This window comes from Myxine glutinosa, chromosome 9, assembly GCF_964187855.1.
Source record: "Myxine glutinosa chromosome 9, kmMyxGlut1.1, whole genome shotgun sequence".
Lineage (NCBI taxonomy): Eukaryota > Metazoa > Chordata > Myxini > Myxiniformes > Myxinidae > Myxine > Myxine glutinosa.
In genome coordinates this window covers 121,614,617-121,626,852 of record NC_136269.1, presented here as the reverse complement: position 1 = coordinate 121,626,852, position 12,236 = coordinate 121,614,617, and the positions used below count along the sequence as shown (strand labels likewise).

Below are 12,236 nucleotides of genomic sequence, written 5' to 3'. Positions count from 1 at the left end.
ATCTATAACAGTGTTTACTTTCATCTCTTCAGTAATTAATAAAAAAGTTCATTTGGAAAAATTGTTTCCACATAATTCGTAATTCATCCAAATGTGGCATTGTTGGTAGGGGGTGAATACTTTTGCAGGTAACTAAGTGTGCATACATATTGTAACTGTGATCCAGGTAGAAACAGCCAAATGTCCCATCTGGATGGTCAACAATTTAGGGACAGGTAGTCCTTGGGACTGCAACGTCTGCCGGGAAAGCCTAATAGATATTTTCTTCGGTGTTCGATGCACAGTAATTCCAATGAGCTGGTCACCTACAATGAGTTTGTCAGTTCGAAAAGATAGGCCGAGTGAAAACCATTAACAAAACGCTGCATGTGTGCCCTCGACGAGGTTTTGGTTCCAATTTCCAACTGATGTGGCTTTACTCACACTGTGGCTTCATGTTCCCAATTCTGAAACATAACAGGATTTATTGGAGAGAGAGGATGCGAGGCAGGGGGAGGCTGCGAGGCAGGGGGAGGCTGCGAGGCAGGGGGAGGCTGCGAGGCAGGGGGAGGCTGCGAGGCAGGGGGAGGCTGCGAGGCAGTGGGAGGCTGCGAGGCTGCCTGTCTGACTGTAACAATCCCCCACATCCCTCAGGTAATCCCGACAGCTTAACCAAAATAGCCTAGGCCCAATTGCACACACGTCTCGTTTTTTCATTTCTGTTCCTCACAATTATATCTCTCTCTTTTATTCACACACACACACACACACACACACACACACACACACACACACACACTCACTCTAAAGACAGGAAAGATGTGACAAGACAGAGATAGATCTCTCCACACCCGATGCCTGCACATGGTGGTGGTGGTGAATGTGCTGAACTCGTACTCATACTCGCACTCACACTCATACTCATTGCCTCATCCATATTCAGTGAAGCTGTAGCTGGCATGCCATTTACGCTCTTCTTGACACTTTTTCCAACCCTCACCCTCCGTTTCATCCCTCCACTTGAGCTCGCAACTCACTCACCCCTCGAGCTGACAACTCACTATCAATGCGCACCACACCAATGCACACACACACGCTCTCAAACAACTATCTAACAACTCTCGCTCTCCGCCTCCTCTCCGCCTTGCTCTCCGTCTCGCTCTCCGCCTCGCTCTCCGCCTCGCTCTCCGTCTCGCTCTCCGCCTCGCTCTCCGCCTCGCTCTCCGTCTCGCTCTCCGTCTCGCTCTCCGTCTCGCTCTCCTTCTCGCGCTCCGTCTCGCTCTCCTTCTCGCGCTCCGTCTCGCTCTCCGTCTCGCTCTCCGTCTCGCGCTCCGTCTCGCTCTCCGTCTCGCGCTCCGTCTCGCTCTCCGTCTCGCTCTCCGTCTCACTCTCCGTCTCGCGCTCCGTCTCGCTCTCCGTCTCGCTCTCCGTCTCGCTCTCCGTCTCGCTCTCCGTCTCGCCCTCCGTCTCGCCCTCCGTCTCGCCCTCCGTCTCGCCCTCCGTCTCGCCCTCCGTGTCTCGCGCTCCGTGTCTCGCGCTCCGTGTCTCACGCTCCGTGTCTCGCGCTCCGTGTCTCGCGCTCCGTGTCTCGCGCTCCGTGTCTCGCGCTCCGTGTCTCGCGCTCCGTGTCTCGCGCTCCGTGTCTCGCGCTCCGTGTCTCGCGCTCCGTGTCTCGCGCTCCGTGTCTCGCGCTCCGTGTCTCGCGCTCCGTGTCTCGCGCTCCGTGTCTCGCGCTCCGTGTCTCGCGCTCCGTGTCTCGCGCTCCGTGTCTCGCGCTCCGTGTCTCGCGCTCCGTGTCACGCGCTCCGTGTCACGCGCTCCGTGTCACGCGCTCCGTGTCACGCGCTCCGTGTCACGCGCTCCGTGTCACGCGCTCCGTGTCACGCGCTCCGTGTCACGCGCTCCGTGTCACGCGCTCCGTGTCACGCGCTCCGTGTCACGCGCTCCGTGTCACGCGCTCCGTGTCACGCGCTCCGTGTCACGCGCTCCGTGTCTCGCGCTCCGTGTCTCGCGCTCTGTGTCTCTGTCTCTCTGTCTCTCTCTCTCTCTCACATTTGAGTTATATGCATTTTTGTTGTGCAAATTGGTGGTGTATAGGCTCAGAGTCGTTGGTTCGCACAATTGCCGGAATTAAAAATAGATATATAAATAACAAACTATTACATCCATTCTGTGTATGTATAATTATTACCTTTTTTTTTTGTATACAAGATCGAGGTTCATGTAAGAGCTAACATCAATCACAAAAGAAAAAAACAGACACACAAAACATACAATAAAGGGAGCGGGAGACAAGATGGGGAGAGAGAGGGAAGCACCCAAGGACAACAGCAGAGAACAGTGACAACGGAAGATCCGTGGGAGGGAGAGGGCTTGGGGGGAGGAGGCGTGGGAAGGGGGGTGGGGGTGGGAAAGGTATAAAACACATGGACACTGCTAGTGTATATTTATATGTTAGTGTAAATTTATAGTTAGGTTAGGATAGAGATAGAGGACACCTTTCTGTCGATGTATGTACTTCACCGATAAGCCTTAGCAGCAGAGTCGGCGTCAGAACAAATCTAATCGGGGGGCATTAGGGTAACCGCGGGGGGGCACAAACTGCCTTCGAGAACTCAATCTATGATGTAAATGCTTGATAATAAGAGTTTGCCGTCAACAATCAACACACCAACCCAGTTACAATTTAAAAACATGCTGCATCGTAAGAGCGTGACCAAGGGTTGGCGTCAGGAAGGGCATCCGGCCATAAAACATTGCCTCAAACAGGGAACCATGATTGTCATGGGGCCCGCAAGGCTAGGCTAACCCCCGCTCTAGCGGGGAAATATGGCCTTAAAACGATCATCCTGTAGCGGTTACCGCTGGATGTACATAATCGCCTTGCACCGGCCAGAACACGGCCAGACGCGCCTTTCCCGGGCATGCCCGGACTCACTGTTCCCGGGCACGCCCGAACCTCCCGGGCACGCCCGGTCTCGTCTTTCCCGGGCATGCCCGCTCTCGCCTTTCCAGGGCTCGCCCAGAGCGTCCGGGCATGCCCGCTATCGCCTTTCCAGGGCTCGCCCAGAGCGTCCGGGCATGCCCGCTATCGCCTTTCCAGGACTCGCCCAGAGCGTCCGGGCATGCCCGCTATTGCCTTTCCAGGGCTCGCCCAGAGCGTCCGGGCATGCCCGCTATCGCCTTTCCAGTGCTCGCCCAGAGCGCCCGGGCACGCCCAGCCTCGACTTGCCAGGCCGCAGCCAAACACGCCCGGGCAGGTCCAGACTCGCCTTTCCAAGGCTCGCCCTTGATACCCGGGCATGCCCGGTATAGCTTTTGCCGGGCAAACTTCCCGACATAAATGTGCATATATATATTGTTGCCCGAAAAACGGGCTTGTGAGAATACCTGAGCTGTTTTGTTTCAATAAAGCAACTCGGACGAATTCCGTCTTTGGTCGCGTCAATTCTTTTGACTCGCGTTGGAGCGCAGTTCCTTCATTGGTGACCTACCGACATGGATACGGCAGTGACGCTTAAACTGCCTACCTTCTGGGAGGCTCACGCGGCTGTTTGGTTCGCCCAGGCGGACTCCCAGTTCGCCCTGCGAGGCATCACCGCGGACGACACCTGCTTCCACCATGTTGTGGCGGCGCTCGGTTCCGCTACCGCGGCCCGCGCCTTGAGCCTCCTCCAGCACCCGCCGGCTGCTGACAAATACGACGCGCTGAAGACGCTCCTCCTCGGTGCTTTCGCCCTCTCACCGGCAGCACGCGCACGGCGCCTGCTTGACCTGCCCGAGCTCGGCGACACGCGCCCGTCCGAGCGCATGGACTATATGCTCTCGTTGCTCGGCGAGCACTCTCCGGCATTCCTGTTCCGGGAGCTGTTCCTCCGTCAGCTGCCTAACCCGGTACGCCTCGCCCTGGCTGGCACGTTGATCACGGATTCCCGCGCCCTCGCCAGGGAAGCCGATAAGATCTCCTCGGCGGGCCAGCACATCGGCGCGGTTACCTGGAGCCCGCCGCCGTCCGAGACAACGCCCACGACGCCTGAGCGCCCTGCGCGGTTGGAGGCCGAACTGCCGGTGCAACTGGCGGCCGCCACGCCGCACCGCCCGCTTCCGACACGACGGCCGGGGCCTCCACCTGACCGGGCGTGGTGTTATTACCACGCCAGGTTCGGACACAAGGCTCGGACGTGCCGGCCCCCGTGCACTTTCGGCAGGTCGGGAAACGGCCGGGCCGGCGTTCATTCCCAGCCATGAGCGCCGGCCACTCGGGCAACTTGCTGTTTATTCGGGACAAAGCGTCTGGACGGCGTTTCCTGTGCGACACCGGCGCCCAACTGAGCGTCATACCTGCCTCCGAGCAGGACAGGCTGGACGCAGTTTGCGGCCCCTCTTTGGTCGCTGCTAATGGCTCGGCCATACGCACTTTCGGCCCACGCGTCGTCACCCTCTGCTTCGGCAGCCAGCGCTTTCAATGGACTTTTGTTACCGCCAGCGTCCCCGTGGCTTTGCTGGGCGCCGACTTCCTCTGCGCGCACGGGCTGCTGGTCGACGTCAAACGACGTCGCCTTGTCCACGCCGAGACCTTCAGCTCCCTGGCGTGCACAATGAGCAGCTCCGCGCCGACCGAACTGGCGTGCGCCCTCCCGGCAACGAACGAGTTCGCTCGCCTGCTCGTGGAATTCCCGGCCCTCACGCGGCCGACGTTTTCGGCCGTCGCGGTGCGGCACGGGATTGAGCACCACATACCCACTACGCCAGGGCCCGCCGCCTCGACCCAGCCAAGCTCGCCGTGGCAAAGGCCGAATTCGACGCGTTGGAGCACCTCGGCATCGTGCGGCGCTCCGATAGCGCGTGGGCCTCGCCACTGCACATCGTGCCAAAGCCGGGGGGGGGGGGTGGATGGCGCCCGTGTGGCGACTACCGCCGTCTCAATGACGCTACCACCCCCGACAGGTACCCGATCCCGCATATTCAGGACTTTTCCGCCCGTTTGGCGGGACGGGTCATCTTTTCGAAAATTGACCTGATACGGGGCTACCACCAGGTACCTGTCCGGGCGGCCGACGTCCCGAAGACGGCCGTCATCATGCCGTTCGGCCTGTTCGAATTTTTGCAGATGCCGTTTGGCCTCAAGAATGCGGCCCAGGCGTTCCAGCGCTTGATGGACGGCGTGCTGCGCGACCTGCCGTTTCTTTTCGTCTATCTGGACGACATCCTCGTCGCCAGCACGTCCCGCGCCGAGCACCTCCTCCACCTCCGAACACTGTTCGGTCGCCTCAGCGAGCACGGCTTAATTGTCAACCCGGTCAAATGCCACTTCGGCGCGACGACCGTTGACTTTTTGGGCCACCGCATCACCAAGACCGGGGCCGTGCCGCTGCCGACCAAGGTCGAGGCCATCACCCCGTTCCCGCGTCCCCGTTCCATCAAGGCCCTCCAAGAGTTCCTCGGCATGGTGAATTTTTATCACCGATTCGTGCCCCGCGCTGCTCAGCTCATGCGGCCCCTTTACGAGGCCCTCCGGGGCAAGCCGGCCAAGCATGACATTGTTTGGTCCGTGGCCATGGACGCGGCCTTCGCCAGTGCCAAACGGGCCCTCGCCGACGCAACGCTGCTGGCTCACCCGGTGCTCAACGCGCCCATCGCCCTCACTACGGACGCCTCCAACTACGCGGTGGGCGCCGTCCATGAGCAATGGGTGGACGGGGCTTGGCAGCCACTCGCTTTTTTCAGCCGGCAACTCCGGCCGAACGAGTTAAACTACAGCACGTTCGACCGCGAGCTGCTCGGGCTATTCCTGGCCGTTCGCCATTTCCGACACCTCCTGGAGGGCCGCCCGTTCACGGCTTTCGTCGACCACAAGCCGTTGGTCTACGCAATGGCTAAGGTCACGGAGCCGTGGTCGGCCCGCCAGCAGCGCCACCTCTCCGCCGTGTCGGAGTTCACCACGGACATCCAGCACGTCGCCGGCAAAGACAACGCCGTGGCCGACTGCCTTTCGCGGGCCAGCGCGAACGCGGTCCACCTCGGCGTGGACTTCACGCTCATGGCGGCCGACCAGACCACCGACGCCTCGGTGCAGGCACTCCGCGTGGCGGACACGGGCCTCCGCCTGGCCGACATCCCCTTCGCGGGCACCGTCCTGCTCTGCGACGTCTCCCAGGGCCAGCCTCGCCCCATCGTGCCCGTTTCCTGGCAGCGCCGCATCTTCGCCTCCATCCACGGCCTTTCTCACCCGGGCCGGAAAGCTTCTCAGAAGCTGGTGTCGGCACGTTTCGTCTGGCACGGCCTTCGACGAAACATCCGCGACTGGGCCAACGCCTGCACGGCCTGCCAGCGAGCCAAGGTCCACCGCCACACCCAGGCCCCGCTGGCACCTTTCGCCGTGCCTGAACGGCGTTTCGACCACGTCCACGTGGACCTGGTGGGTCCCCTGCCCCCCTCGCGGGGGTTCACCCACCTGCTCACCATGGTGGACAGGACCACCAGGTGGCCGGAGGCCGTGCCCCTCACCTCCACCACCACCGCCGACGTGGCGCAGGCGTTCATCGCCACCTGGGTCGCGCGCTTCGGCGCACCAGCGTACATCTCGTCCGACCGCGGCCCACAGTTCACGTCTGAGCTTTGGGGCGTGGTCGCCCGTTCGTTGGGGGTCACGCTGCACCGCACCACGGCCTACCACCCCCAAGCCAATGGGTTGTGCGAGCGGATTCACCGCTCCATGAAGGCCGCACTCATGGCCGGCCTTCAGGACGACGGTTGGGCCGACCGGCTGCCGTGGGTCCTTTTGGGCCTTCGCACGGCCCCCAAGGAAGACCTCCAGGCGTCAGCCGCCGAGCTCGTCTACGGCCAGCCACTCTGTGTCCCGGGCGAATTCGTGCCTGACGCTACCAGTCCCTGGTCCACCGCTCGCCAGCGCTTGGACCTCCAGGAGGCCGCCCGACGATTTGCCCCCGTGCCGACGTCCCGCCACGGTGGCCCCCAGTCCTACGTCCCCCCGGCGCTTCGCACAGCGGAGTACGTCTTTGTGCGTCATGACGCGCACCGGGGGCCACTCCGGCCGCCGTACGACGGGCCCTTCCGGGTCCTGCGACGGGGCGACAAGTCTTTCATCGTCGACTTCGGCGGCTGGCCGGACCGGATTTCTGTGGACCGCCTCAAACCGGCGCACATGGACGTCGACCGACCACCACGGTTGGCCCTTCCTCCGCGGCGAGGCCGCCCCCCGTCCACAGTTCCCCCCGCTCGACCACCCACCACCACGTCAGACCCCTCCCCACGACCCTCCAGGGGTCGCTTCGGCCGGGTCATCCGGACCCCCCTTAAATTGACCCTGCCGGTGCAGGTCGATTCTGGAGGGGCGTGTGTAGCGGTTACCGCTGGATGTACATAATCGCCTTGCACCAGCCAGAACACGGCCAGACGCGCCTTTCCCGGGCATGCCCGGACTCACTGTTCCCGGGCACGCCCGAACCTCCCGGGCACGCCCGGTCTCGTCTTTCCCGGGCATGCCCGCTCTCGCCTTTCCAGGGCTCGCCCAGAGCGTCCGGGCATGCCCGCTATCGCCTTTCCAGGGCTCGCCCAGAGCGTCCGGGCATGCCCGCTATCGCCTTTCCAGGGCTCGCCCAGAGCGTCCGGGCATGCCCGCTATTGCCTTTCCAGGGCTCGCCCAGAGCGTCCGGGCATGCCCGCTATCGCCTTTCCAGTGCTCGCCCAGAGCGCCCGGGCACGCCCAGCCTCGACTTGCCAGGCCGCAGCCAAACACGCCCGGGCAGGTCCAGACTCGCCTTTCCAAGGCTCGCCCTTGATACCCGGGCATGCCCGGTATAGCTTTTGCCGGGCAAACTTCCCGACATAAATGTGTATATATATTGTTGCCCGAAAAACGGGCTTGTGAGAATACCTGAGCTGTTTTGTTTCAATAAAGCAACTCGGACGAATTCCGTCTTTGGTCGCGTCACTTCTTTCGACTCGCGTTGGAGCGCAGTTCCTTCAATCCATTCATTCATTCTGCAAAGTCTCTCTCTCTCTCTCTCTCGCTCGCTCGCTCTCTCTCTCCTCTCTCTCCTCTCTCTCCTCTCTCTCCCCTCTCTCCTCTCTCTCCTCTCTCTCCTCTCTCTCCTCTCTCTCTGTCTCTACAAAATATAGCCTACGTGCAAGCCACGTCTCTGTCTTTCACTCTTTCACTATTTCACTCCTTCACTCTTTCACTATTTCACTCCTTCACTCTTTCACTCACTGCACTGTGCGCGTCATTGGACCATCATTTGAAATAGACTATTTTTCTCCACTCTTACCGAATAAATGCTGACAGACCCAAACATCATTCAACATTTTGCGTAATAATCATGAAAGCCAAGGCTGGCATCATAAAGTGAATTAAACGCATGGCTTACCTTCAGAAGAGTTGCAGGCGGCGAGTGTTGGTGCTGAACCTCCTAAGAATGGTGTCCTTCCACTCAGTTGTGCATTTTCGGGTTCAGTCCCTCTCAAACGCTCGCTGAACCAACTGGGCCTTTATTTTGTGGAGCATTGCGTGTGTGGTCCGAAAATATGTTTCTCAGAGTGGAGAATGAATGCTCGCACATTGCTGTGGAGGCGCCAAATGTTGAGGCATGTTTGAAAGCAGTCAGTACACTGGGCACCGATCAGATGGATATACTCTGTGTGGTACTCTGAGGGGATGTTGCTCTTCAGAGGTGGTCGTGCTGGGCGCATTTGCTCCCTCTTCCGTTGGTGAAGCTGGAGGAGGCCTTGAAGAAGCAGCACCGTGTAGCCATTTTCTTATATCCATTTCTGTTCGAAGTGCAGTCTGATAGTTACTTGCTCTCACTGAAACATTTTGGCGCCAAGCGCCATCTGACTTGCTCATGCTAACTGTACGTGATGTGCGCGCTTATCTTGACGTAATGACAACAAATCAAACCAGTAGGTCATAGGTCAAACACCAGACCAATGAGCATACTACTTCCTCAAATGTGACCTGATGCAAATATGACCAACAGGGTGTGGGGAGGGGGGGGGGGGGGGGAAGAGGGGTTGAGGAGTTGAATAAGAAAGAGTGATATGTAGATCTGAGGTGGGGAAGGGGGGGGGGGGTAGAACTTGAGGTTGGGAGGGTGGCAAGGTTGAGGAATTGAGGAAGAATGAGGTTGAGGACTTGGAGTCACATTTTACATGGCATGGAATTTCAATAGTTCCCTGCTATTATGCTGTCAAAGGATATTTCTGGTAAACTCCCTAAATATTCCACACTTTATTGGGAACTAATTATTTTACAACAGCTTGGCGGAGCGTGTGTGTTGTGTTGTGTTGTGTTGTGTTGTGTTGTGTTGTGCATGGAATGTGTGTGGAGTGTTGTGGTGTGTTGTGTTGTGTTGTGCGTGGAGTGTTGTGGTGTGTTGTGGTGTGTTGTGTTGTGCTGTGTTGTGCGTGGAATGTGTTTGGAGTGTTGTGTTGTGTTGTGTTGTGCGTGTGGAGTGTTGTGTTGTGCGTGGAGTGTTGTGTTGTGCGTGGAGTGTTGTATTGTGTTGTGCGTGGTGTTGTGTTGTATTGTGTTGTGCGTGGAGTGTTGTTGTGTTGTTTTGTGCATGGAATGTGTGTGGAGTGTTGTGTTGTGTTGTGCATGGAATGTGTGTGGTGTTGTGTTGTGCGTGTGGAGTGTTGGGTTGTGCGTGTGGAGTGTTGTGTTGTGTTGTGCGTGGAGTGTTGTGTTGTGTTGTGCGTGGAGTGTTGTGTTGTGTTGTGCGTGGAGTGTTGTTGTGTTGTGTTGTGTTGTGCATGGAATGTGTGTGGAGTGTTGTGTTGTGTTGTGCGTGGAATGTGTGTGGTGTTGTGTTGTGCGTGTGGAGTGTTGTGTTGTGTTGTGCGTGTGGAGTGTTGTGTTGTGTTGTGCGTGTGGAGTGTTGTGTTGTGTTGTGCGTGGAGTGTTGTTGTGTTGTGCATGGAATGTGTGTGGAGTGTTGTGTTGTGTTGTGTTGTGCATGGAATGTGTGTGGAGTGTTGTGTTGTGTTGTGCGTGTGGAGTGTTGTGTTGTGTTGTGCGTGTGGAGTGTTGTGTTGTGTTGTGCGTGTGGAGTGTTGTGTTGTGTTGTGCGTGTGGAGTGTTGTGTTGTGTTGTGCATGTGGAGTGTTGTGTTGTGTTGTGCGTGGAGTGTTGTGTTGTGCGTGGAGTGTTGTGTTGTGCGTGGAGTGTTGTGTTGTGCGTGGAGTGTTGTGTTGTGTTGTGCGTGGAGTGTTGTGTTGTGCGTGGAGTGTTGTGTTGTGCGTGGAGTGTTGTGTTGTGCGTGGAGTGTTGTGTTGTGTTGTGCGTGAAGTGTTGTTGTGTTGTGTTGTGCATGGAATGTGTGTGGAGTGTTGTGTTGTGTTGTGCGTGGAGTGTTGTGTTGTGCGTGGAGTGTTGTGTTGTGCGTGGAGTGTTGTGTTGTGCGTGGAGTGTTGTGTTGTGTGTGGCGTGTTGTTGTGTTGTGTTGTGCATGGAATGTGTGTGGAGTGTTGTGTTGTGTTGTGCGTGGAATGTGCGTGGAGTGTGTGTCGGCCTGGAGTTGAATGCCCACCATTCTCATGTGCAGTGTTGAAATAATGCAGGAAGGCCAAGAGCCTTGTGGCATATTCTTTACACCAACCATGCTGTCCTAGTGTTGCCGGGAAAGTTGCCAGGGGGGGTTGCTTTCTGTGCCAGCCTTCTTTACCATTGCCAAGATTTCTCGAGCCGGTGGGGCGGTAGCGCACCCTGGACCTGCTTGCTCTGACAGCGGACGATTTATTAATGGAAGTCAGCACACCACCTGAAATGGGTCAAGGCGTATGGCATAAGGCAATAAATGATTACCTCCGCATTGCCTAGCTTCTGGGTGGCTTTGCTTTCAATGAATACGAAACGGATACTTTAAGTAAAGTGTGGTATGTATTTGAGTTTGCGAAATAACCGGTTTCATCGCCATTGTGTGTGGGCATGCGGCCTTGTGAAGCTTTCGCCCTCATCCACTGCCCCAAAAATGTGCAAATAATATTCCGTATAATTTGTTCACGTTGCAAACAAAATACCACCATGACTCGTGAAATTTTTCGCTTGATGTACGATTTTTCTATAGTGTTGTCTTTGTTCTTCGTCCTGTACTTTGTCAAATTCTACAAGCGTCTCTTGTTCTTTTCATTCTGCAAATAGGACAAATGTCTTCATCGAACTGCCAAACTTCTCGTTAACCTCACCTGTTCACAAAGGGGTCAGCAGAGCTTGTTGCTGACAGTCTGTCAATGTTTGTGAGTCCGCATGCAGATCTACTTTGATAGAGATCATTCATGCACAGATCTACTGTAATGTTTCGACCATGCTGAGGATCTGCATTGTTAAATGCTCTTAATTTTACTTGTAAAATATCGAGTTTTCAATGTTTCTTTGAAATGCCCGCCCCAATTTCCCACACCTTGTGCCCACTTGCACTCTTTCACACCCACTCGTGCTCGCACTCACATTCTAACAATGGAGTGGCTCTCAAGTAACGTTTTCTTTCAAAGAAAGAGCACTTAAGATGTATTTTTGGCTTTTTGAAAACTAATTCTGACGTGTTTTCATTTGTTGTGTTCCACTGTCAGGCCACAGCATTATGTGAACCTGCCCGTACAGTTCTGCCCCGACAGAGCGGGTCTGTTTGAAGGCCAGTTAGTCATCGAAGCGGGTATAGCGGGGAACCTGGTTGCGCACCTGAGGGGAGAAGCTTACACCAAAGCCTCGTCAGACCAGCAAGTATGTCCGCAGCCGCCCGCTGCCACTGCCCGATCACATCAGCGCTGAGCGTTCCCATTACAACCTATCTCAGCCTCACTAACAGTGTTTGCATTTGTGTCCTGATGAAACCTCGTCCCTTGGACGTGAAGCTTAACTTGCTTCTTACTCAATCAAGACTGTTTCGCTGCTCTTCAACTCACCATGAGGCACAGTGCCGGACCAAGGAAGTATTTGTACCGTTTCCATATTTTTTAATGTTAGCAAATTATTGAAAATAAAGTTTGATACACAAGGAATTGTTGGTTGTTGTTGTTTGTTCTTATTTCTTGGCAGTGTGCAGATCCATGTCCTGGAGGTTGGTAAGCACTTATTTTACACGTGATGTTATACATGGGATTGAACCGTAATCTGCATCCATCTGTATGTCACGGTGGCTCCGTTTGTTTCCGATATTTACCAACTGGCATTTAATTGATGGATGAATTGTCGATAAATACAGAATGCACATCTCAAGTTGTCATTTAAAACCCAACTG

General features: G+C 56.4%; 1 protein-coding gene across 2 annotated transcripts in view; it reads left to right on the top strand.

Annotated features, from left to right (window-relative positions):
• Nucleotides 1–11,997, top strand: part of CEP192 (centrosomal protein 192) — a 129,258-nt gene extending 117,261 nt beyond the window's left edge. For both annotated transcript variants that reach the window (XM_068128309.2, XM_068128308.2), the window contains exon 47: nt 11,569–11,997. In XM_068128309.2, coding sequence (XP_067984410.2) covers nt 11,569–11,767 — 199 coding nt within the window. In that variant the 3' untranslated portion in view covers nt 11,768–11,997. The remainder of the gene's footprint in view (nt 1–11,568) is intronic.
• Nucleotides 11,998–12,236: the final 239 nt, after the last annotated feature.